Source organism: Apus apus, chromosome 2 (assembly GCF_020740795.1).
Source record: "Apus apus isolate bApuApu2 chromosome 2, bApuApu2.pri.cur, whole genome shotgun sequence".
NCBI classification, from domain to species: Eukaryota; Metazoa; Chordata; class Aves; order Apodiformes; family Apodidae; genus Apus; species Apus apus.
In genome coordinates this window covers 33,210,242-33,237,322 of record NC_067283.1, presented here as the reverse complement: position 1 = coordinate 33,237,322, position 27,081 = coordinate 33,210,242, and the positions used below count along the sequence as shown (strand labels likewise).

The following is a 27,081-nucleotide window of genomic DNA, read 5'->3' as shown; positions in this document are numbered from 1 at the left end:
TTATATGCTAATTGCTTTTGAAAGCTAAGATAAAACCATAACTTTTCAGTATTTCATTTTCTACATCTCATCTACAAATGTGATACTGTTGCCAGAAATACTTGTGCTTTATTTAATAGTTTTAGTCTGAGGCGTCCATCCATTTTTTCTTTTCCTTGGCATGTCCAGGGTATGAACTTGTATTCCTTCCCATACTGCATCTTTGCTGTATATGTCTAACATTTGCTGTCCAAAGAAATAAAATCTTGAACATACTATCCAAAATCTTCCTGGGTGTCTGGGTTTGGGGTGTGCTGGGGAGATCAGCAAGCCCAGTGCTTATTGGTGCTACCCAGCTTCTCTGGGTATATTAGTCCATGTGGGAGCTTCAGTGGCAGTTGTTCCTGCTTGTCACCCAGAAAAAGTAATTTGACTTGAAAAAGTTTCTGTATGGGAGCAAGAGCTCCTTTGCTTATGGCCACATTTCAGGTAACTAACAAAAAACTATAATATTGTATTCTCTCCTGGTTTTGCTTCTTTCCAGATCTGCAATATTGGTTTGGGAGTATGTGTTGAAAGATGCACACATTTAACCAAGAGGAAAATCTTTATATTTATAATTGGGTACTAAGCAAGAAAAGTTTGTTACTATGGTCAATATCAGGCCAACTGTTAAAATACTGTACATGTAGGGCAAAGCAAGGTGGTGTTTTCCAGGTGTTTTTTTTCTGCAAGTGTGTTGAAATTTCAAAATGGAAGATATAAATCATAATATTATTTGTGATTTTGCTAAAGTGTATTATCATGGCAGCTGCCACAAGAGAAACCTGTAGTATAAAAGCCATCTTCTGTGCAATGTAACCTTAGCAGCAATATGTCTCCCCTGTTGCCTGCCTCTTCATGGTGCAGTGGAATCAGCATCAGCTAAAACTGTCCTGCAAATCTGGACAGAAAACTGGCTCTAACAGGTAAAAGTTGGCATTCTGTTTTTTTTAATGAAGTGAAAGTTTGGATAATAACACATAACAATGAGTCAGAGGGATAAGACTCTTCAATACATAGTCCATACCCAAAGAAACAAAAATGTCTTGAAGTGAAAGGTCTTCAGCTGGGAGGGCCTGACTCCATTTTAATTTTTTGGTGTCTTTATTGTTTTGTGCCTGTAGTCTGATTGGTGAGAAATAACTTAAAGTAAGTGTTTCAAGGAGAAACTGTATGTGTGAGTGTATATATGTATGCAAATGCATTGTAAAAGATTATATTACCACAAAACAATTTGCAGTTTAAGAGGAGACCATCTGAAAATATGTGGAGAACTTATAAAAATATTAAGTTTTGGGGTGTTGTTTTTTTTTTTGCTAGTACTAGTACACTTGAACAGAACTGGAGCTGATTGTTCACTTTTGAAAGATTGACTTTCATGTTCAGTTGAATTTAAGGAACACTATTTTAAAATATGTAGTCTGCACCATGTGTCTAATACATCTTTCCCCTATGTGGTAATAGAAGTGCTTTATTGTTTTGGTAAATAGATTTTAATTTTAAATGTTCTATGTACAGGTCCAATTTTTTTTTTCCTGAAAAATGGAGCTCGCTTCACCTTAAGGGAACCTTAAATACTGTAGTGCAGAAATGAAAATTCCAGTTAGAGGGAACTCTACTCTGTTTGAATAAAAAATTCTCTTGGAGAAAAAGGTAATCTTAAGTTGTTACTTGGGTTTACAATAACTTATTTTCCTAAGCCTGATGTGAAATAGCAGTTAGGGGTGAAGTAAGAAGCTGTTTGGGTTTGGAATTCTGTTAAGTACCTAGCATGCATGGGTCAAGGCAGGACTGCAATTTTCTAGCAATAAGCAGAGCAGGAGGACTATGACAAAGTGGGGCTGGGGGCAAACCCTTGAGTGAGTTGAACTCTGCAGTTGCTCCGTTCAGCTTTCACCCTGCCCCTTCTCCCCTGCCCTCAGAGGAAGTCCTTGGCATGCTGCAGGGAGGCTCTTGAGAAACTGAGTTTGCAAAGCTGCCCCAGCTTTGACAGGGGAAATGCACATACTGTCTAGCAAAGGCAAAAGACCCAAGTGTGTTGTTGTTGTTTTTTTGGTGTTTTTTTTTTGGTTTTTTTTAATAATCAATCATCCGGAAGTGTATTTTTGGTGCTAGAATGCATTTGTTTTATACATACAGGGGAGATTTGCTATCTGTTGGTGGCCTCCTGGTTATTGTGGAAGAATTGTTCAATTTTTCCTCCTACATCTAGAGTAAAAATTTTAAAACAATGCGTCTCTAGGACAGTACTTGAAAAACAATCTGTAGGATGTTTGAGGAATTTATATAGTAGTTTAACCCAAGATAATAGGCTACGCTATAATGTAAACCATGTATTTCCCTGATGTGAATTAAAATTCTGATAAAAATGCTTTAAATTATTTTCCAGTGGAAGCTTTGTGGCAACCTAAAGTGGGTAGTGATTAGAAAAAAATAACTAAAATTGATTTGTTTACATCTTGGAGAATATTGTTACTGAATTTGAAATACTGTTTCAGATGAGTTTGCTAATTGTATAGTAGCATACACAGGCTCCCCCTGCGATTGAGGCGCTGCTCTGTTTACAGATGTGTACTGCTGTGCTGTAAAGAGCACACGGGGCCTTTCCTACTGAGGAGACTGGATCCATGAATGATCCACATCTTTCTTTGTGGAAAACCAGCACTCTGGTGTGTGGAGGGAGCTATTTGACAGGGTCAAGTGAGAGGGATTCGATACTAAGTGTCTCTTAGTGGTATTGATCACAGTGGGTGCTGGTGCTGATTAACGAGAGTTCTTATGTGGTGAGCTTTCTTGTTGATAGAAGTTTGGTTATTTAAGCAAGTCCTAGGTGGTGGTGGGCAGTAGCACTACTTGGTGACAGATAGCTAAAAACTGTCGTGGCTAACCAGGAGGTACTCCTCTTGACCCTAACAAAAGTATATTTAATTAATTTTGTTGCTTGATTGTATGAACTTTGCACCTGCACAGAAAAGTTGATGTAGGATACTCTTAAGATATGCACAACTTTCAGGGATACTAGATGTTTAAAGCTGTGTACAAATTCAGGTTATCTTTCAATTCCAAATACATACTAAGTGATGGTAAGCATGTAGTTCGATGTGATCTGTAGATTTAGTAACACAGGACAGGTATTTAAGTGGATTTTAATAACCTGTACAAAAGAAATAAAGTGCTCTTAGAGTCATAGCAAATATTTTTGTTATTGTGTACTCATAATTAAATTTATTTTCAGGGTTTACTGCTGATGTCCAGTACCAGTGGTGTAAAGTTGTTCTCATACTGTTAATACTGGTTCATTTAAAGATGCACATGAATGCTTATTCTATTAAACTATTTTTCTTAAAAATATCCCTGCTCAAAAAAAAGACCAAAGCAAACAAACAAAACCCCAGCAAACTTGACTGCTATCTTTAACAAGAAGTGACTATTGATGTGTAAATATATCCCCAAATCTGCACTAAACAACTGTAAACTTCAGGTAAAAGTTGTGGAGTACACACCCTTTGTACAACTGGATTTGATGACAAATATTCAATTAAACCCAAATCATGAGCAAAATCACCCTTTCAGGTATGTAACGTGCTTAATCCATATAGAGTTGATGTTACACATCACTCCTTGAAAGTACTCTTGGGAAAAGCTTTAGAAGATTTATCATTATAATTTGTAGAGCCCTCCAATCTTTCAGGTTGAGTTAAAGACTGCCTTACCTTTGTGTTTGACTAGCTGCAGTAAAATCACAACATTTCCTTCACTTTCCGTGGTTGGCTGTTGCTTGCATCTGTGGCAAATAACGAGCCTAATTACATTTCTTTTCTTCCTGGCCCTTTTGCTCACATCACCTGGTTCCTAGAGTTCACTTGCTGTGACTGTTGGTGGTTTTGCATACGTTGGATGGAGTTCAGCATCTTAACATGGAAATGCCAGTTCTGAATGCATGAACGGCAGTACAGATCCAGCTCTGCACGTGTGGTTACGTCAGTCTCCTGCTGCACAGCAGGGCTGTGTTTTGTACTGCAGCTTTTCAAAATGGCTTTGCAAATGAAAGTAAGCTTGAGCTATCTTAACTCTTTAGCTATAGTGTGGTGGTGGTAATGACATGTGGTTCTGTATTCCACAAAGCCACTCTTAGTAGTGCTGGCTTGTGTCACTGGGTGTATCATTTTGGGTGGTACCCTTCAGAGGGAAAAAGAGGGGGAAAGAAAAGGCAAGGCATGGAAAAGTCTGTCCAATACTTAGTCATGTTTCACCACAATGAAGCCCTGATTGTTTCTGAGGGAGAAATGGTGTCTGAGCAGTGCTGTTTTTCTGTAGGTGGCTGTGTTGTGTGCCCTACCGGAGGGAGCTGGGCTAGCTGAGGAGATCTTTGTCTGCCTTGGGGGGCAGAGCAGGTGCCCTGACCTGTTTCCTTTCTTTCTACAGCATCTAGCTCTGTGAACTTTCCTTGCCCTCTGTGGATAACGTGCATGTGGTTATGAACTATTAAAGCATGTCTTTGAGGTTTGGGGGAGGAGAGGGAGGGAGTGATTGCATTGTTTGGGGAGTTTTGGTAGCTCCAGTTCTGGTTGTTACTAGTGGTTGTCTGTTATTGTGTAGTCCAGTACTAGGCACGAAGCTGGTGCCAGCATAGTTTGAATTTTTGGGGGGTGATGGTGAGGGAGATGAATGAAGAAGACATACAAACAGTAGTGTTAGTAGAAAATGATCAGTAGCTCCTCAAAAGGATGACTTCTTTCAGGGATTGAATGTTTATCTTATGACATCATAGTCTTATGCTGATCTTTTAAAATCTTTTTGTAAATGGGTATTTTTAGCTTTTTCCTGCTCTTTATTTCTTTAAAATGTTCTTAAATCCTCAATTATTGGACATATCTATATGCAGATGGAATAGTTGAATTTCAAAGCTTTGAAAGCTGTATTTAAACTATGCTAATCTATGCTCACAGGTAAAAGCAACTTGATCTACTAGTGGGAGCAGGTACCACCTAATCTAGGTATCTCTGTTAACAAATTAGCACAATATTATTGTAAAAAGAAGACAGTAATTACTGTCTTGGTGCGATAATAAGTTTACACATCTGTATACAGACTAAATTTGAAGTAATTAACTGTTAAATAATTTATTAAACTTGGTCAAAATTATAATCCTTCACATGCACTTTGTTCCTAATCTTAATATTAAATATCTAGCGAAGCACTATGCGTCTGAAAACTACAAGTTACTAAAGTGTAAATAACCTCGACTTTGATGATGAACTTGCAAATTATACTTGCGACTTAACTGGTTAGCTGTAGCACGATATAGGCTTTTTCTCTACTTTGAAACTAATCCAAATTTTCAATGTAGCTTGATTTAATACAACATGAACTAAAACAATGTTAATGTTAAATGCTAGACTATGTAAAGACTCTAGTTTTCCATGCAGATATATAAAATCTATCTTTTATTCTCTGATCATAACAGTGTATTTAAATCTACGCTGACAGTGAAAAAGTCAAAGCTCGCTGTCATGGCAGCCTCAAAACAGGCACATACTCTGTTTTCTGTGAAAAAAGCAATGAAAAATAATGCAGTTATTAAAAGGTGATAGTGGCTATCCAATGATTGCTTTATTATGTCACTTCTTAAAATTGCAACAGTCTTGTCTAGTATGAAATCATTAATTTAAAGAAGGTTACTAAGGAAAATACACACCTCTCACATGCAAGTGGTTATTAAGCATAGCTTGCCTTTGAAAGAAACTGTAAAATTGAAATGTTCCAAATTTTAAAATTTTTAAATAATTTAATTTTAGTTGTTGACTTTTCTGGTTGAAAAGAATGAAATTATACTCTAAGGCTTTCATCAAGGCCTGGCACGAAAGCTCAGGAATTGCTTTTGTATCTTACACTACGTACAGTCTGCGTGCACTGATCTTAGCTGCTATGACAAGAGCACCAAAGGTTGTTTTGATAAATCTTAAAAATGAAGCTTAATGGAAGATAAAATTAACAGTATTTCTATTAAGTAAATATAAAAAATTGCACCAGACTCTTTATGCACAAGATGTGATGTGTTAATTATGCTGGTACTGTCAATGTGCATTTACTAGTGTAGATGTATTTACCCTGATCAAAATGATTGCCTCATAAAACAGGATAAAATACGTTTTGTTGACAATAGAAAACTTTGTATGGTTGTTATTATTTTATTTATAAAGCTTCTTAAAACACATTAATTGAAAAATTACATTTTTCCAATAACATGTCTGTAGATCAAAACTTAATGTAGGAAATACTCTGTATGTGTGAAAAGTATGTATATTATTTAGCTCCACATCCCAATTGAAAGGTGGTGTGTTCTATGTTTTGAGGCTATAAACTTTTTGAGGGGAGACTATATAATGTCTCTAAATAACATGTAGCTTTTCCCTCTAAGTACAGCTATGAAATAATTTTGTTTGGTGCTGCTCACACAATTTTTGTGTAATTGAATAGGATTTCATTTTTTGTGGAGAACTCTTCAGAGAAAAATACTTAAAAATAATTACAATCATGTCTGAAAATCATAAGCAAAATTTGTTTATCTTTTTAAGTAATTTAAGTATTGAAAAATGTGCATTTTTATATTGTTTTGGTTTTTTGTTGTTGTTTGTGGGGTGTTTTTTTAAATTTTTTTATTCTGCATCTGGTGACATTCAACATAAAAGTGACAAAGCCAAACAGCAAACTGGTCACTTTCTATGACTTCTGGGTTTTAACAGGATCAGAGAAAGGAAGGAAAACTATTTGGTGGTGATGGTGCAAAACCCACATGTTCTAGCACTCCTCTGGTAGAGGTGTTACATCTCATCTGCTTTAGGCTGCTTAATCAGTTTTAAGGCCACATGGAATTGCCATTAGTAAGGGCCAGCACTTAAGTGCTATTTCTTCTTGTTGGTACTCAATTAGTTCAACAAAGTGTCCTAGTAAAATAATTACCAGAGCATCAAAGTGAGAATTGGTATCTGTGCAGTGTCTTAGTTATCATGTACATCAGCTTATATTTTGAAAGCTTCTGATTTTGTTTTGTCTTGGTTTTGGTTGTTGGTTTTTATTAAGTGGTGTGAATAAGCTTTAATATACTGAAACTTTTGAGATGGAAAAACTTTCTTATTTTAAAGTGAAATGATAGGAAATGTACAGTAAATTTGACATTTCTTCTGTTGAAACATTGGTGAAGTATTGTACTTAATCTATGACTGTTAGTGTGGTCTAGAATATGTAAAATAAGCTATTTGGATACTGCTTTTAAAAGTTTTTTTTTCAGATTGAAGAGTGGAAAGTAGTAATGAGGAAATAGCTTTTTAAAAAAATAATAATAATAAAAAAGCCAAAGCAACAACCTACCATATTCACATGAGAAGGCTAATTGCAGGTCTTTGTTAGGCTTTGCCAGAATATCAGGTGATGAGCACAGTGTATCCTTTAAATGCTATATTATCATGTCAAAGCTGTCCTCTTCCAAAGCTGTCTTTTACATTTTTATGAACAAAAGTAATAAAAATGGAAGTTTCAGTCAGGATGGATGCAGAGTGAAAGCCATGGATTCATGTCCACGTACATGCACACACCTTCTACATTCTTTAAGAGTGGCTTTAAGCACTGGAAAGAGCTGTACATTTGAAAGTGTTGACTTAACTCTGTGCTCTTGTTCACTTGTTATAGTTTTTGTTCTTTTAAGTACTAGAACTTTATTAATATTATTATATAGACAGTTGCCTAAACAAAATAGTTTGCTCTTTTTAATGTCCTTTTATAATATGTAAGAGACTTAAAATTTTGACTCTTAGCTGAAGTTACATACTTACTCTTAAAATCAGACTAAGCAAGATTTTAAACTTTTTTCTAGTTATAGCATGTACATTTTAAAGTCAGATGGTACTTTCAGCAGTACGAGTGTTTCAGTGTGTTTCCATTTCCCAAACTCCACAGAAATCTTAGTTTACTGAGACAGTTTTAGAAATTGGACTTTTATTTGTCTTTTTTGTAGCATGAGAGGTAGCAAACCAGCTTGTCTTAAAAGGTCTGTGTGAAACAGTGAGGCAGCGAAGCAGTGTGTGGTGGGATGGGTTCCTACACCACCCTAACATCTTGCTCAGTTTAAGCTAAGTACCCTGCTCTCCCTCTGAAGGTTTAAATCAGATACTTAATTGCAAAAAAGGTAGCAAACAGAGGCTTACTGCTCTCTTGTGTGACAGAGGTCTTTCAATTACATACTGTAAGTGTATAGGGGGAGCAACTCTTTCTATTTTATTTCAAGTCTTATTTTGCTTCCCCATCCACAGACCAAAATTGAATTTGACTGGATAATCTGGAGCATACAGTGAATTGAAACTGAGTATGAGCAGCCATACTTTCACTTGAGCCTAACCAAAGAGACCAAAACAGGTTAGACTCGCAGTTTATGGTTGTTGTGTGAGGAATCTGGAAAGCACTTTCAATGTCTTCTGCAAATACAGGCTCCTGGCTGAGAAAGTTGGTCACAGCCATGTGGTGGCTACCAAGTTTGTCTATCAATGCTGCTAATTTTATTTGGATATTTCAGTCTGAGAAGGGTAAATCACTGAGCTATTGTTAAGATCTAAACTGGTGTCATATCTCCCATGCAAAAAAAAGAGGCCAAATCTTTTACATTGTACGTGGTACCTGTGTCGCTTATTTCCATCAGGTTTCTAACTAATGTGCAAAACGTGTAAGTGATGGTAGCAGGGAAGGGATGCAAAGTAAAAGCACTGTGAAGGCATATCCAGCAGCTGCTTTGTGGGATGAAGGATCTTGTTGGCTTTTTAATTATTCGAGCCTTGGTAACTTTTTTTTTCAGACATGAAATAAAAAGGATCCTGAAGTGTCCTACACCAGTTCTTTCTCCTTCTTAAATTCTCCAAAAGGAGCTGGATTCACTGGAAAAAAATAAAAATCCTTATTTTTCTTTCCCCATCTTGGTGCTCTCCCCAGCCCCCCCCCCCCCCCCCCCCCCCCCCCCCCCCAACTTGGGCATGTATTGCAGGGGCATCATATGCAAGCTTCAGTCTAGAGCAGCTTCTTACAGGTGGAGTAAAACTTTGTTGTTAGTGTGTAATGGAAATATTGACTGCTTCAACTAGCAGAGCCCCTGTGGGCACTAGGAAAACAGGTGAGGGGAGGGAAGAAGCCTTTATCTAGTTCAGTGACTGAGGCAAAGGAGGGATGGGAAAAAGAAAGAGAAAAGATGAGCATTGTGTCCTGTCTTTAGGGGATTACTAATTCATACCAGTTAGAATTTAAAATAGACTCTTTTTTTTTGCATCTTTATAAACCCTTTTGCATCCAAATATGTTGTTTTCAGTCTTTCATATACCTTCTGAGTGTTTTCACTGTTATCCACAACCCAGTTAATTGGAAGTTAGTGGTGGGGTGGGAGAATAAAATGACAAGTGGCCATAGCTCTGAAATGTTTGGTCAACAAAATAAGCTCAGTCGTACAATTATTTAAGGAATATAGACGCTTGCTCGGAGAAGGAGGGGAAAGAGAAACTGTGGCATTCAGAGAAAAAACAAACATCTCCCCATGCCCCACCCCAACAAACAGGGAAAAAAAAAAACAAACCACAACAAACCAAAACTAACCCAAAAAAAGGCCCCACATTTGTTTATCTGAATAACTTCAGCATAGAGAAAGAGAAAAGACCTGATGTGTACAAAGGTAAATGAAAACCCATTCTCCTAAAGAATACTGGAACTTGCCATTAAATGTAATGCAGAACTTAATTATTGAACAAAAAAGATTCATAACAGCTTCATCTCATTAACACCACCTGGAAAATGAAAGTTTTTTGAACAACAAATTCAACATTTGCATGGAAATAGCAGAATATTTAGAATTTTCTTTTTAAAATGTCTTTATGGACCACTCAAGGGAATTTACAAATAATTAATATAAGCTTTTAGTGCAATTAGTGATGTGAAGAGCTGTCAAACTGAAATCCTGAAGGTAATAAGTGAAAACTTACTGTTTGACCAATCTACACAAACGTAAGAATTACAGTCCGGCTTACGTTGGTTACTTTACTTATTTTGTGTGGTGTAACTTGGATGTGCTGATATAAATCATCTGGTTGTGCTTCTTGAGCTATCCTATCCTGTCCACAAATAACCAGTCTCTAAACTTTAGAGTATTTGAGTTAATTGTGCAAGGAGAGGGCAGCCCTGTACTCAGTCATTTGGGTGGGAGCTGTGTGGTGTCCTGGCCCCACAGGCAGCTTTCGGATCCTTCATTCTGGTGGAAAGTAGTAAGCAAATCTGATGTTTTGCAGGCACTGGTAGGAAATTTGATCATGAGCACAGAGGGATCTGTGTGGTAATCCAACAGCCAGATTTTCATCTTGAACGCTGAGCTAAAACACCTCTCCAAAGTGGCTACTTTGGTGTGTTGTATGTGCAAGATGAAAGGGGGAAGGCGTAGTTAGGAGCCAACCATTATGTCTTGTGTGAGCTTTAAGGAAAAATTTTCGTTGTCTAAATTTTATGGGAAATCCCTATTCTGAGTGGTAGTACAGGGTGCTTTTAAATCCAGGTCTGGGATTAAATAATGAGGCAACACAGAGAGAAGTATTACTGCAGTTTGCCTGTGGCTTAGCCAGGCTTTGTCTGCTTGAATTGCTGAATTGGGTCTGAAATTGGAGCAATAACATTTCCTCCAAGTTTTTTGCTGTCCAGATCAGTGTGTAGAAATAAAAAGTGGGGATGTTTGTTAACAAATTGGTATTTTGAACCATTCTCCATTTTTCTGTAAGACATCAAGGTGAACTTTGGTTCATAAGCTGATGGCTCGTTTTAGTAAAGGACAGTAACTATCATCAGTGTGCCTTGTAATACACACTAGAAATTAATTACCTTTTAATAGAACTGATATAAAAACCTGTTTGTCACTTCACTGAATCTGAGTGGTTTTGGGTTTTTTTAACAGATATTCAGTGTACTTTCTTTTTAGGTAGGGAGTGTGACTCTGCTTTAGTATTTATCAGAACTACTTGTTAGAGTAAACAAATTGAGATTTTTGTAATTGTCTATGTATATACATATATAGTTTTATATGTATAAAAAGATGGCTTAGAATGCACATTTATTAAGCTTTGTTTGGATAGAATTTTTACTATTTGTTAAGTGCTTTCAGGAAATAAATGTGAACAATTTAAAAAGACTGGGAAGACTGCTTGAATCCAGGAGTTTCAGTGTGAAGTCAGGAGGCAAGCAGAGGCTGCAGCATCTCTTACAGGACAAGTTAGTATGTTTGCCATGAACAAATTTATAAGAAGAATCCCTCACCTTGTAATTTAAAAAAAAAACCCACATGCTTCTACTTTTCTCCACCCAGCCACACTAATAGAATGAGTTAAGGATTTCTTATTTTGTCCTGTAAACCTGCTTTTTTTCCTCCCACTATAAGAGCATTAAAATCACTGATTCACTCTGTTGTGATCTAGCATCAGCTACTTGAAGCAACCTGAGGGGGAGAAACGAATAAACTCTGAGTAGGGGTAGCTTTTGTGTTGGGTTTTTCTTGCCTGTTTTTATTTTGCTGGCTGCAGTGTAAACAATAAGACACCTCTCCCCATATAAAACAGTTGATTAACAGCAGTTTCCCATTTGGCCATAGGAGTTGCTAGCTTTGTTTGTATGGCTGATCAAGTCAGGACTTTTTATGCAGAGGTTGTTTCTTGCCATATGGCATTAGCCACAGCCTGTAGTGGGGTTTTTTGGTGTGTGGTGGTTGTTGTTTTTTTGTTTAATATTTCAACTCCAGCTATCTGTGTCAAGTTTTTGTTGTCAGTGAAGTAAGCTTGAGAAATAATGGGTTTTGTCTTCATGCAGCTCTTTGGAGCCCAGGGAGAAAAAGGGTTGTTTGGAGGAGTGGGTTTGCAGGGGCATCATGTGTAGCTGTGGGAGCTGGGGAACTGTGAGCTCGCAGGCAGAGCTGGGGAGTGATGGCACTTGGTGCTGGTGGCACACTCTGCATCTGTGCTGTTGGTGTGAGGGGCCAAGACTCTTTCCAGGTAACAAGTTTTCCAGTATGGCAGTGCCAGCCTAGACCAGATGAAATGAGTAAGCGCTTGCTCATTGTGTGCTCCTGAGAGTGGAAATGGTAGACAATTTGCTTTCTGTCCCATAGGTATTGAGTTCAAATAACTGGACTAACATTGTCTGTTCGCTTCATCTCATTTCAAACAGGTTTAACACTTTTTCCAAAGACTTGTTTAAAAGGTTTGTGCTTTGCGGGTTTCAGGCATTAACTTTGTGTGTCGTTCATGTGGCTGCTGAAATAGGAGTATTACATGGCATTATTGTTGAGAAATGGGAATTAAGGAGCAGGAGGCAGCAGGTCTCTGGGAGGGAGGGATGATGGTACGAAGGGTCTGGTAAGAGTGTGGGTACAGCAACAGTGTGGAAGTACAGTCCCTTTGATACTTCTGTGTATGCTCCCCTCTAACAGTCAAATTTTGACACACGAGATAAAAATATTATGACTGTGAGCTAGATCTTGATATTTCATTTTTCTTTGCTTTATTTTAAAAACTGTCTTCCCTTAAGGGCATGTGCAGACCTTTGTGATTTGCCTTTGCTATATGTCACATAAAGCATACAGTGAGATTGTATTATTGTATTGAGTGAAAGTGTATATGATATTTTATTTAACAGAAGGACAAAAAAATGGTCATTTTTTGAGACCTTTTTAAACCAAGACTATTATAACAGATTGAAGAAAAAAAAAGTATATAGGGAGGCAGAGAGAGAAGGGAAGAGTAGATATAAAAGAATGGTGAAATTGTGTGTTTTCTTCTTCCTTCCTCCAACTGCTTTTTCCTGAAGACATGTTAAATAGTGTTTCATATGTGGAGGATTTTTGGGAGTCAGGAGCATCGAGTGTCCCTGCACATGTGTTCTCTGTATTTTTGTATGAGAATTTACCCCTTCAGAGATGACTGAGTTGGCTTTTAGTAAATTATCCATCGTTATGGTACTTCTCCTTTTCTGTCTCTGTGCACATAAGTAGCACAAATACAATGCTTTCCTCGTGAAGGGGCACAATGACATCTTTGTTTTACCTGCTTTCAGTGTTGCAGAGACATTCATGTTCCCCTAACACCAGGCTCCATGTCTGAACATCCTTAAAATAAATATGTTGACATACGGCTGTCAGCAGCGGCTTGAACTAACTGAATCCAGGTACCTGCATAATACCCAAAAAGAAGAATTAGAATATGTGCAATTCCTCTTAAGAAAAGTAAAATGTTGCCAAATAATTGCTTATGGACTAACCTTGTACAGAAACGAGAGAAATCTGTTTTCTTAACCAATAAAAGGTATTTTGGGTATCTTTTGAAGAGAGAAACAAGTGGGAATACCTGTTCATAAGCTGTGAACTATAGGTAGATTTCAAAAACCTTCACATGATACAGAGCACACATAAAATTTGCTCAGACTTTCTTTTTAGTTGACATCTATTTGCAATCCCTATTTAGAATGTAAGAAATTGAGAAATCTGCTTAAACTGGAAAAAGTGCATACACAAGGCTTGCATGAGTCACATTGGTGAGACAGGCTGGCAATGTTTTACTAAGGATTTATTAAGACTAGGTGAGTTATAACTTCAGTGAAACTATTGTAATAAAATACCTTCATGGAGCTTGAAAGGGCTATTTCTTGTCTTACACACCTGGTATGATTGCAAGTAGTTGTAAAGTAATAAAACTCAAGAGTACTTGAAAACAAAATTAAACAAAACTGTCTGTGGGTTTATGCTGCCTGGGGTGTGACAACGATAGGAGCTTTGGATATGCCCTACATTGCTGAAGAACATAGGGTTGTGAGGAAGATGGCAAGTGCCCTAGAAGAACTGACATTTTTCTGAGATGGGAGAGTATTGCCAGGAAAACACTCCCACGTTTTCCTCGTTCCTTCCCACATATATTGTGTAGAGTTTTGTCCTTGTATGTGTGAGTGTGCTTTCTGAAGTACAGAACCTAGCCTGATAGGAGCTGTTGCTGCTCTGCTAAATTCAGTCAGACCCAACCTTCTCCTTTACCCTTTGCTATAAGTTTGCACTTGGTTTGGGGTTTTTCTTGAAGAAGCCGAGAGCTGATTCTCTGTGGGTTCCCGTGCAGGCAGCAGAGGCTGCTGCGGATCGCGAAGGAGGAGCGATTTCTCTCAGCAGGAGCTCTGCAGGTTATGGGAGCACGTGGGGGATTCAGTCTCTGCTCGCTGCGAATTGTTCTGGTCCTGGGAACACAAAACCACCTCTGTTGCTTCTATCTACTCGTTCTGTATGGGCAGAAGAACAGTAAGGGAAAGGGATTACAAGCTTTGTGTAGTTTTAGGTAATAACAATAAACATGTCTAGATTTGTTTTTCACTTGGAGCTGACAGTAACCGAAATGGAGAAGTTTCAAAGGCACTTGTGACTTTTTTTATCTTACACTGGTTCTGTGTGTTTCCTCTCTTGGCCATGCAAAGCTTTATTAATTCTTCATACTGCTAATTGTGATAAAAATAAAATATAAGAAAAGAAAAAGAAAATTAAAATTTCACTCATATCAATAGACACCAGATTTCAAATTTGTGCATTGGGTGACAAGTTAAAATTAGTTGCAGGAGAACCAAGCAGCTGATGGAAGTGTAGTTGCAAATTATAAGGTTCATATAGCTGCTGTTATATTTTTGAAGTGACCTTTCAGTTTTGTACAATAGGTGTCTCGCTATTGCCATAAACTGAGGTGCACAGCAGGACTGTACTGGTTTTGTACTTGGCTTGTCATTTCCTTTGCTACTTTATGAATGTGGTAGAGGAACTGGTAATTTTAAGGTGGTATTTCTTCCTTGCTCATCACCCTTCCTCTTTCTCCACCCTTTCAGGATACTGAAGTTATTTTTGTGCTGGAAATATTGTTTGGCAAAGTTTTAAATTGCATCAAACTTTTCAGTCTCTCAAAGCCATGTGGGAAGATTAAAAAAAAAAAGAAAACAACCCTAAAACCTTGTCCTATGGCCTTTTTTATTGAGTGAACTTAGAGATTGCTGTTTTGTGTGTCCATCTTTCAGGTCTTGGGCAGTAAAGGAGAAGCTATGTATATTTTCCTTCTGAAATTAAATGCAAGGTGGTAGTTGTGTGTGTGAAATTTCTGTAAGTAAGGAAGGACTTTCCCTTCTCCTTTTCACCAGTGGATATACAGTGCTCAGCATGAGCATTTGCCTGCCTAACTTGATGTGGAGCTGGGGTGAGACCTCTTGTTGGTGTGGTGGCTGGGCTGGTGTGTGCTTGGATCCTTCTGCGAGTGGCACTTCTTGCTACAGAACTCATTAATTTTAATTTGAATCTATAAGTGTGAAAGACTAATGGCACAGCACAGTTTGAAGCACATTGAATAGTATATTGGCTGCCAATTTTGCGGTTTAGGATCCCTCTGCATTAAAATCTCCCAGTATTTTTAATATTGAAAGAACATCCCCTTTTATGTTATACTCTAGGATCCAACTTTAAAGTTTCAGGTTGCTGTGTGAGATTATTTTGATATTTCAGAGCAGTATATCACTATTTCAGGGCAATTGTTTTGTAGCAATATAACTAGATGAGGTTACAGTTTAAGGAATTTTTTGCAGACGTCAAGGAAATTTCCATCCCCCCTTTTGCAGTGAATCAGCTTCTGACTCTTTGCTTTATTGGAAATTAAAGTTTAAATGGGATTGTGTGCAGTCTAGGTTTTTATTCTTCCTTGCCTATTTATATTATCAACTGCTGAAATGGGCTCTTGCTTGGGAGCGAGTAAAAACAACTGATAAATGCTGCAAAGCAAAGACCTGTTGATCTTTTCTGGAGAAAGCATGCTTGTGGCTTGATCTCATGGTTGCTGTAGTGCTAGGGGTGACACCTCCATGTGAGAAGCTTGGGCAAGGTGGCTTTGTGTTGTAAGCTCTGGCTACACCCTGAGCACAGCCTGTGGAGAAGAACATTTCAAGATGTAAAATATTCACTGCAGGCCTGTGTGGGTGGGTGGTGGTGATGCTAAGGAGTGTGTTTTAAAAGGATCCGAGGGGGAAAATGAAAGCTTTCTATTTTATTGCTGGATGGGAACATCTCTAAAACTTGTTTTGTTGCTAGACTTTCTGGCCTGTGTAAGTTTAAGAAACTTCTGTTCTGCTATACAAAGTCCTTAATATTTGAAGCATTTTTCTGTGAGAGGTCAGTGTCGAGCAATTAAACGCTAAGTAAAACAGTGTGTCTGAATACAAGACACTTAATTTTAGCTGCTTTGGTGAACCGAAATGAAGTTGATGCCTTCTAAGCTACACTTCTGAGTTGTCCCCTCTCCCTTCCCCAGATCTTTCCAGGCTAGCCAGACTGACCTGACCAGCATGCCCTACCTGAGCCCAGCTGAAACTCTGTTAATCTACACATTCTTGTAAATCCCAAGGGTTTTGTGGCATCTCTGGCATTTATTTGTTCTCTCACTTTGGGGGAAGGGAGGAGACAAAGGACTTGGCTGTGAAGGCAGCCAGCACACTGCCAGGCTTTGCAGTAGCACTTCAAAGTGAATGTTTTGTTTCCTAGATAAGAGAAAACTGATGTAAATTTGGGGTGCAAATACAATTAATTTACTGATTTTTATTTCCTCCTTCCAATCAGAGATGGAGAATGTCAGCCATATAAATGTTAGAATATAGTCTGATGTTAGGCTAATTAAATGTTTAACAGCAAAACAAATGTATTTATTCAAATTTATATTATCTTCCTTGAAGGGATGTAGAACCCTGAAGTGTGTATTGGTGAATTAAAAAAAAAGTCTTAAAAATGTGTGCAGGGGAACATAGTACAAATATGTGGGATTATCACACCCATTTATAAGGGAGAGAGTTAAATACTGAAGGCCTTAAAGCTGAAATAGAATTTGAGAAAGTGGGAACTTCATTAAATGTAACAGCTGTAAAATGTGTAACAAGTATTTCTGTAACAGTTCTTTACTGCTGAAATGGTTTTGACCTGACATTCCTCCCCCAGCGATTTGTTGGTATTTTTAGAGTTGTGTATTCGGTTTTGCCCCTTTTCTACTACAGATGCTTAAATGCGGACACTGCAATGTATAGTCTATCTTGCAATCATGGTTTCTTTCTGGGTTTTTTTGTGGGTTGTTTTTGTTGTTGTTTTTTTGGTGGTTTTTTAAAAAAATATTTTCTTTAATTTATCTGCAGGAGTCGGAAGCTTCAGATCAGAAATATCCCGCCTCACTTGCAGTGGGAGGTAGGAAGTTACTTTTAAAATGTATCTCTGTGCTTAAGCTGTGTTTCTGTTTCTCTCGTTATCCACAAGACTTTTCCCCTTCCCCCACCTTTTACTTGCTTTGCACACACCACCCATTCTGTTCTGGGGAAAAATCCTTTGGAAGAGGGAACAATAGGGCCTTCTAAGCAATTCAGATAACTGCCTTCATTTCTGCTCTCCGAGTTAACCATAAAAAATGTTGAAATGGATTCTTTGGTGAATGCTGACTTCCTGATGCAGTCACTCTCTTTGACTGAAAGCTCATCTGTTTTGGACCTTGCTGGTGTGTGAGTTCAGTAAACTTAATTCAAGTTCATATTTAAATTACTTGTCCAAAACCTTAAAAAAAAAAAGGGGGGCAGAAATTTAATGCTGATTCTTTTTCTTTGATTTTTTTTTCCTTGCTCCTCTATAGTCGTAGCTTTATGGCAAATTGTTCAAGCTATTACAAATATTGGCTTTCACAAATATTTTGGATACCTGCTATTTACACTCAACAAATAGTGTTGTTATTTTTGCAGTAGATGGGCTACTTGTTTCTACCTTGTGTGTTTAAAACTTTTTTTTTTCTTTTCACATTTTACTAGTGGTAAGTCATCTTTTTGTCTGAGGGACTGGAGGGTAGTGGTGTTTTCTGAGGAGGTTTGGCCTGCCTTTTTCATCTTTCCATCTACAGCTACTTACTTGTTTGCAGTGCCCAACTGCTTCCTAGTTTTGGAGATAAAAGGAGGCATCGCTCTGTCCAACCTAGGCTGTCGGCCACAGGGTTCCTGTAAAATATCAGCACACCTTGCCTCTCATTGCTTCAGTCTGTCCTCCTGCTGTGTGTTGTCCATATAAGCATTTCCTCTGCACTTTCTGAACCTTATGCTCCTCTTTGTTGAACCCTATCTACTCAATACCTTTTATTTCAAATTAACAACTACTTTTTTTGTCAAGCTTTTAGGTAGAGTGGTAATAGAAATGGTTGAGGGTGACTGATTTGAGAATTAACTTTTTTTTTACAAACTTCCTTGGGGGATTTTCTGTAGGAAGACAGTATCACAGCAGAGACATACGAGTCAGAAAAATGTGAATAAAAACAGATGTAAGCACTATTGAGCAGAGTACATCAAAATGCTTTTACCTGCTCATCCTCCTTACACGTAACTACTACTGCTTTTGTGTTACACACATCTACCCTATTTCCCAGCTGTTTCCCCCGCCTTCTCCATTGCTGCAGTTTCTGTGGTGACACCTGGTCTCAGATACTCTTTCTACCCCACCTTTTTTAAAACAATGTATCTTTCTAAAGTTTCCAAGGAAGAGTTAAAATTGTCCCTATTAACATCATCTCAACCTTGCTTAGTTGTTGTGAAATTGCTTTTACAGATGTGACCCTTTGGGCACAGAATTTAGAGGCATGAGGCCCCAAAATAACTTCTAGAATATTTCTGCCTTCCCTTATAATGTCAGGGCTCCTTGCCCAGTGTGGTTTGTCCACAGACTTCCTAAAGTTTTTCTTTCTAAGTGTTGGTGGTCTGTCACTTCTGCACTAGAGCAGGTAAGTTTTATATGCTCTCAAAAAAGTTTTGGGTGTTTCCTTCTTAGAACAAATCTGTCTTGAAACTAGTTGCTTGGTAGGGAAAGTAAAAGTTTATACATTGAGGGGTTTATATCAAAGCAGTGGTCTTGAATAATATTTTGTGAGGGGATCGTGTGTGTGTGTATCTGTGCACGTGTGTGGCAGCTGGAGCAATTTTACTTGAATTGTTTCTGATAGTCCCACTGTGCCAATCTGCTTGCCTCATCATTCCTTTGTTAATTGCTTGAATCAAGACTGACTTCTAATGGGTGTGAAATCTTTAAAACCAAAACAAAAACAACTGATGAAAGAGGTCTCTAGGTTAGTTCAGTCTGTCAGTTCTCATGTATGTTCAATATTGAAATACGAAACACACTTAGTGCCCTGCAACACCTTTCTTTCAACAGTGACATAGGGATATGTGAAAAGAATGGAAGAGCTATTATTGTTCTCGTGAATTTTTCCTAGTATAGCCATTATTAGGAAGGTTACCTTGTCTTTCTTTGCAAAAGTATTTTCTTAAGACAGCTTGTTTTAATTTTGTTCTTTGTAGATAGACTTTATAGCAGCCTTTCAGTAGCTGAAGGGGCCTAGAGGAAAGCTGGGGAGGGACATTTTACTAGGTCTTGTGTGATAGGATGAGGGATAACACTTTCAAACTGAAAGACGGGAGATTTAGGTTAGACATTAGGAAGAAATTCTTTACTATGAGGATGGTGAGACACTAACAGGTTGCCCAGAGAAGCTGTGGATGCCCAGTTCCTAGAAGTGTTCAAGGCCGGGTGGGATGGGGTTTTGAGCAACATGGTCCAGTGGAATGTGTCCCTGCCCGTGGAAGGGAGGTTGGAACTAGGTGATCTCTAATGTTCCTTCCAACCCAAACTATTCTATGACTCTATGAAAACAAGCATTTTGTGTGGGAAGCCTACATGTGTGTCCCCAGCAGTCTGCAGGCCTCTAGATTGGTTCTTCATGGCTGTTCTTGTTTGATACCAGTGTGTCACACAGTGGTACTTGTGAGTCCTGGGCCACTTGGCATTGAGACCCAGCAGCTGTCTCTGTGCACACCCAAACCCAACAGAGATGATCCTTGGCTTCTAACATATCACCCACAAACCCTACTTCTTATTATAAGGAAGTAATCCATAATGTTCTTAAATGCAGCTTGGTGGGTTTGGAGAAAGCAGGTCTAGAAGAGTGGTAGGGATGCTGATTCCCCAGGAATGTAGCCAAAGTATTTGAAGTGTGAAGTGTAACAGAGTTTGGTAGTAGTTCCTATTCCTGAGCATCCCCGAGAATAGAACTACCTCCTGGTTTTCAAAACAAAAAAATGTTAAGGGAATAAATTGAAGCTTAATCTGAATTGCAAATGTTTTGCAATGCATCAGCTGAGGAAGGTGCCCCATCACTGGTATAGATTCTTTGTTCTCCATGCAGATGGAAACTGGCTCTTAAGATTCATGAAATGCCAGAGTAAATGAGTTTCCTGTGAAAACCTTGGACTTGTTTTACCAGTGTACCTTATCTTTATAAGAGGCATGTGCACCTCTTTAATAAATCTACTGCCTTTAGTAGCATGGAGGAGTGAAAACATTGAATTTAAAGAAACCTTGAAGAACTTAAGGAAACTCTTGGAAGAAACTGGGTATCCTGAAGACTCTTCTGTGGAGGACACTGAACCATAGTTACACCATATAACTTGGGAAATAAATAATGAGTCTAAATGGCTACAGAGTAACAACCATTTATTAATAAGAATTTACAAGCATTTATTAATAAGACTTTCATAATTCAAGTACACAAATTCAGATGAACTATTTTTTTTTCAGGCTGCCTTTTTAAAGAAAAATGTTTCAGCTAGTCTCTTCCTTCTCAGGCTAAATTTACTGAACACAATACTGACTCTTGCAACTAGCTAAAGCATTTGGATTTGTCACTGTTTCCACTGGGTGATGTAAGAGTTCACTTATCAGACCATCATAGTATAATGAGTAAAAAAAGTGAAATAACCCTTTTAGACCATATTCAGGGCAAACAAGTAGAAGAAATGCAAATAATCACCAGTTATAATCTGTTGAGTTACTACATTGAAACAGGGCCTCAAGGTTGCTATCCTGAAGAGCTTGCTCTTGAAGTGCAGCTGTAAAAGTTAAAGTTCTGAGGTATTCCAAGGCATTCAAGGTTAAGTTTGTACAAAACTTGCCTGGTAATTAATTTAAACTTCACAAGAAGATTTTTTGCAAGGTTCTGCAGGTTTCTGTACCTGTGGGTTGGGTATTCTCATAATCCTTTCCCTGCTAGGGGATACTGGAGGTGGAGGGAAGGCAGCATCCCTTGTCTAAACTAAAAAAATTTAGGACTTGCCTCAGACTGAGGTTGAAGTCTGGACTGGTAGGGGCTTATCTAGGACTCTGTTCTCTACTCATACAGGAGGTAATTTCACCTCCCTCCTTTTCCTCACTGGACTGTCTGAGTTTAAGGTCTCTGGAGCAGTGCCCATGTTCCATAAAGGCGTCATCACTTCTGGAATGCATCTTCTTCCTTTTATTCTGCTTTCATATAAATTACCTCTAGAGGTTATTGTATCAATTTGTAATTTGAAGAGCATGTGCAGGATCAGATTTTATTTTTTAAATAAATAAGTTGCACTTGTTATGAAGTTTGTTTTGTGAACCAAGCCATCAAAAAACTAGTGCACCCTTTTCAGTGATAGTAAGTGGGTATAGTTCCCCCTCTGTGCCCCCTGTCCTTACCTCTCTTTATTAATCAAAAACAAAGGCCAGACTGATGCTAAGAATCATGACAAGTGGAGGATTTGGCACACCACCTTTTCCCATTTTCCATATGTACCAGGCTCATCTCTTTCTCATTGGAAGCACTCTGGCTCTATGGTCTCTGCTGAGAAGTAAATAGTTCTCAGCTGCTCTTCCCTGAACTGTAACGTACTGTTTTGACTCCTAATTTGTAATTGCAAATAATTTCTCACTTAGCTTGTGAGGTGTATTTGCAAGGCAAACTTTATGCCTCCTAGAGGAGTTTTTAGGTGTGGTGATTTAAAACTGAAGTACCTAGAATTTGTTTGTGATTCAACACAATGGAGATCCAGGTACAGATCTTCTGAGGAGGAACTGTTACGTGAAATGTCACTTTTTTCCCCCCTTTCTCTTAACACAGTCTAAAACTAGCTTCCTCAGTGTAGAAGACACTCCAAGAGATTTTCTTTCCAAATATTTTTCTCCATGTTTAGTGAATAAAGAAAAATTAAAGAGAACAGACTTTCAGGACACAGATGGTGCCAGAAACAGCACTTGCTGGCTCAGCAGGAAGGTTAACTGCTGAAGAGTTTCCACTTATCCTCTGTGGGTTTATTTCCTTATTGGTTTGTATGGAGCAGATAAACAGATACAGTGTTGATGGACTTTGTAACAAAAAAGGTAGACTAAAAGTTCAGCCTGTGGAGTGTGAACCTGTTGACTGAGCAGAGAAGCAAGAAAAACATTGTGAATATGTATTCCTAGTTATGCTGTGAGACTTCCAGGTTGTTTTTGGGACAGAAATGTGTGGGAAGGGAGGTCTGATTTAGCTCTTCCAAAGGCAAAAGGATGTTACTAAACAGGGTTTGCTTTTCCTCACATTTTCATGGCAATGAAAACCAAGTCTCGTAGTTATATTGAGACCTTAGATGTTTTAGATTCTCCAAGCAGAAGTAGTAATGGAAAAGGGGTTTTGAATCTGCAATATGAGTGCAGGTTCTTGCATTTCTGTCAGTGTAAGAAAGGTCTGATCCATCGCCACACATCTGCATATTTTGTAAGTAAATTTTAAGTTTCTTTAAAAGAATGGACACTGATTCTGACTGCGAGTAAATGCTAGTAAATCTTACAGTGCACGTAACTGTCTGAAAGATCTGTCATAGCTTGTGTTGCTTGTTGAATAAAACAGCTAAGCTGTGTGCGTTGGGTTGTTGGTTTGTTGTTTTTTTAAATCTAGAGATGCAGTTTAGAAGTGCATTTTACTGATTGGTACCTGCTTATGATGCAGCTTGCTCTAGAATACCAAGGATATGAAGAGGACAGGTAGGGAACTTGGGGGTTTTAAGAAAAATGTGAAACCATTGCCATTAGGAATAAATTAGGATTATACAAAGCAGATATTTCTCACAAAGCGAGATGTAAAGGGTAGATGCAGGAATGAGCTGAGCTACAATGAAAAGAATTCTAGAAGAAAGATGAATCAACAGTAAAGAGGTTTAAAATATATTGAAGCATGATCTTTCACCTCAAACCTCCTCCAAGAATCCTAACTTAATATAGTGGTATAAAAATAATGTATAGCTATAAGTGTGAGCAGAATGCTAAGCATGCACAGATTATCTGCTACTGTGTGGTAGGTGTGGGGATCTTTGTTTTCTGTTTCCTCCCCAGTGTGCTACATAAGGCACTAATCTGTACTCTTTGCCAGCTACTACTAGTCTGGCTCAGAAGGAGAATGGAAAACCTAGAAGTCTGTTCTCTACAGAAGTGTTTTACATATGTGAAGACCTATGATGATTAGGGAGGTTTAAGGAGAGAGTTTTAAGTTCTTTCAATCTCTTTTCAAAACTCTTATTTCTAGGTAATTGATTATGCTTAAATCTCTCACCTGGGAATGTCCCATGAGACTTCTCCAGAGTAATTTCTGTAGTTTAGTTTAATATCAGCTTGAGCTCTTATCTTGTCCTCTGGTATGCTTGCACTCCATTTCAGCATTGTGCCATTTTTAAATCTAATAAAGACAATCCTGATGAAACACTAGATGTGGTGGTCCCTGCAAACACTGTGGAATAGAGCTTTTTAGTTTGACAGTAGGCTGGTAATGACTTACCTGGCACTGATCATGAGGTCAGCTTCTCGTGTAGAGAAGTACACTGCTGGTGTAGTGTCTGCTATATTTGCCTTATGAGTCTGGTTTAAGGGACAATGTCAAAAGCCTTCTGAAGAGAGATCTCCCCCCACCCTTCCCTGACTGTTAATTCTGTTATAATGAAAAAATGGAGAAATTTAATAAGAATTATGCACATCAAACAAAGGTTGACTGTCTTATAACCTGCTTATTTTGATTCCTAGCTACAGGAGAGAAGGTAGAGCCATCCCTTGGGGCAATTCAGAGCTCCTGGACATCACTGCCTGCTCCTGGTCTTGGGTCTATATCCAGGAGAGCATGGGAGCTGCCTTTGCTCCTCTCCTGCCAAAGGAAAAGAGAGGATGGTCTTATTTCTTTTCTGCTATGTGAGCTCGGCCCCACACACTGAATTAACCTTTTTGTCTGGGCATATTTCCTGTTGTCTAGCTGGGTTTAGCAGTAGATGAGGCAATCTGATATAGGAAAGGGGCCATGTCTGTGGCAGACCACGTAGTTTTGCACTTGACAACATACTGGCTTATACTGGGATATTAATTTCTTGGCTTAATTATAGGGGATGATATTTATAGATATATGTGAGGTAATAAACACCTTTTGCAGGTGTTTAAAATACAGGGATGTCTTTGAGTGAGGAGTGGATGTCTTTGGATAAACATACAATAAGCATATTTCTCAGTTGAAATTATTTGTAGGTGTTGGCTACAGCAGTGCTGACAATTCTTACAGCTGTTATAAACAAGGCAAAAAATCTAAAGGGGAGAGAGTAATTTTTGTTGAGAATTGAACTACAGCACTTAAATCAGGATCTTATTAAAAGTAGCTGATAATGATGTTTCTATCAAATGTCTGCCCCTATTTAAGAGTTAATATCCCAGATGCTTTCAAGGAAGGTACTTTGCTGTGTTTTTATTATAATTGTAGTCTTAGAAAAGTAGCATTTCATTAGTGAACAGAGCTCCTTTATTTAGGAAGCATGTATTGCAGCAGCTTAAGTAAGGGATAGAGAAGTTAGAGGAGAGGTCAGGGCTTCGTTGTGCCAATCACGTAGAAGTTGCAGGAAGCGGTCTTCCAATCACAAGAATTAGGCATAATGCTAGTACTCTGTTTCAAAGAAATCAGAAGACTTATGAGGTCAGAGCTGGCTTGACTGATGCAGTTTAGAAGTGTGGAAGTTGCTCTTCTTCCTCAAAGTAGGCAAGGTGATAAAATGAAAGAATAGGAAGTGGAAGATTTTGGGTTTGCGTTGCAGGAAACGTGGTGTTGGGTGGTTGCTCAGGCAGTCACTCTGACTCTTATGGCAGAGGCAGGAAGGTTGGCTGAGCAACTTTTGAAGATGAAGTGCCACAGTTTTTTTGACCAGAATGTGAATCAAGTGGGAATAACTGCTGGCTTCTCTGAAAATACCAAGTAGTAAGCTGCAGTGGCTTTGAGGCATGCCTATTGGCTAACCATGCTGTGGAGGGGGCGAGACAAGGAGTGAAGTAGTATCCACTTGGACCTGAGACTTCTGACCTGTTGTGTTGTCTGAGTCACACAGCTTTGTGATTCAGCAAGTTGACTAAACCTTCCTTTTCGATTATGAACTGCTTTTGGCTCCAGTCGTCTTTCATGTCAAAGCAGAGGAAACCAGTGAGTTTTAAGTATTAAATGTGGCCATTCCAACTAAGACATGCAGAAGCTTTGTCTTTGGAGACAGCATTTATGGGCCTACATGTTGTTTTTCTTCTAATATTCAGTGGGAAAAATAGCTAAGTGAATGGTTTAAAAAAAAAAAGGAATGATTCAGTGTGATTGTTTGATCAGTGCAACTGTTTGATCCAGACTTTTCCCCCATCCAAATTTGTTCCTTTGTCCTGTGACTGAGATGAGAAAAATTCTGTTTTCCTGACTAGTTTTTGATCTTCTAGTACAAAGGAAGGTGCAACCTGTGATCCCTTAACTTTTCAGAAATGTTCTGATACTTAAAACAGCTGCTAGTGTGCAAGAGTTTTGACATTGTCACGGTGAGGTTGCTTGGCACTGGTAGAACATGTTGCTCACAAGCCTAGAATAATATGGTTACTTGTTTACCCTGTCACTAACAGTGACTTAAGAAATCTTAAGACACACAAAGCTTGCTTGGTTCAAAACACTTTTTGGGAAAACAGCCACCAAATCTTACTTGATATTTGCAATTCTAGAAAGGTGTCTGTGAAGAGTTTTGTTCAAAGCCTTGTTAAAAAAGTCATGCACCCCTTAGCTAAAATTTTTACTTAAGGAGTCACTTTAATCATGGTGCAACCTCTCAATGTGTTTCTTGTACTGGAGGTCCCAAAACTGGATGCATTATCTACATGTGATTGATTATCCACTTTTACTCATCATTCATGAATTTTCCTCTAGCCATTGTCTGTGTTACTGTTAATACAACCCAGGCTGTTGCTTGTTGTCTTTGCTGCCAGGACACAGACCTGGATGGTGTTCAACATCCTATATGGTCTTTTCAGTAGAGTTGCTCTCCAACCAGGCAGTCCTGAGCCTGTACCAATGTGCAGAGGATTATTCCTTCCTTGATGCAGGACTTTGTCCTTGTTAAATTTCACCAGGTTGCTGTTAGCCTACTCCACTACCCTGCCTAAGTGTGTGTTTCTGGGTGCCAGCCCTGCCCTCTGGCATACTCACTGTTCCCCTCAGTTTGGTGTGCTGCAACACCTCCAGGTCATCGACAGAGATGACAAGATGGCAAGACAGGCCTTGGGACAAACCACTTGTTACTGGTGGCCAGGTAGAGTACCATCTTCTGAGCTGAACTGTTGTTCATTATAGCATTATTACTGGAAACTAAGCTGGATGTGGAATCTCTGCAAGTCTGTTGCCTGCATAGAAGGAGAAAGGTGTCTGGGAATATTGTGGCATCTCTGTAGATAGAATTTAGTATGCATGCCATTGCTGGCTAAATATCCTTAAACACAATCATAAATTAACCTGTTGTTCAAGCCACCCTTAAGAGAGACAGCCCGGAAACAAGCAGCACCAACACACTTCTCCTTTGTTCATTTCATATGTCATCACATCATCTTTCTTCTTAGTGGTATTCTAATGCCACGGAAAAAAAGGGACTTGGTGAAATCTGTGGATTCCAAAAACTCTATTTTGAATGCAACCTCAGTTTAGCAAGTTATAATGAAAGTCCCAAAGTATGTTTTTGACCTATGAAAGAACACACTTTTTGGTAAGAAAAAGGTATTCTTATCTCTGTTAAAGCTGTTGATGTAGCTTTTATTTATCTTTTGTGTGTATA

At 38.5% G+C, this 27,081-nt stretch overlaps 1 protein-coding gene across 1 annotated transcript in view; it reads left to right on the top strand.

Moving 5' to 3' along the window:
- IGF2BP3 (insulin like growth factor 2 mRNA binding protein 3) overlaps nucleotides 1-27,081 on the top strand; it is a 118,568-nt gene that overhangs the window by 7,135 nt on the left and 84,352 nt on the right. Inside the window, exon 3 of the mRNA XM_051609524.1 lies at nucleotides 17,266-17,314. Coding sequence (XP_051465484.1) covers nucleotides 17,266-17,314 — 49 coding nt within the window. The remainder of the gene's footprint in view (nucleotides 1-17,265; nucleotides 17,315-27,081) is intronic.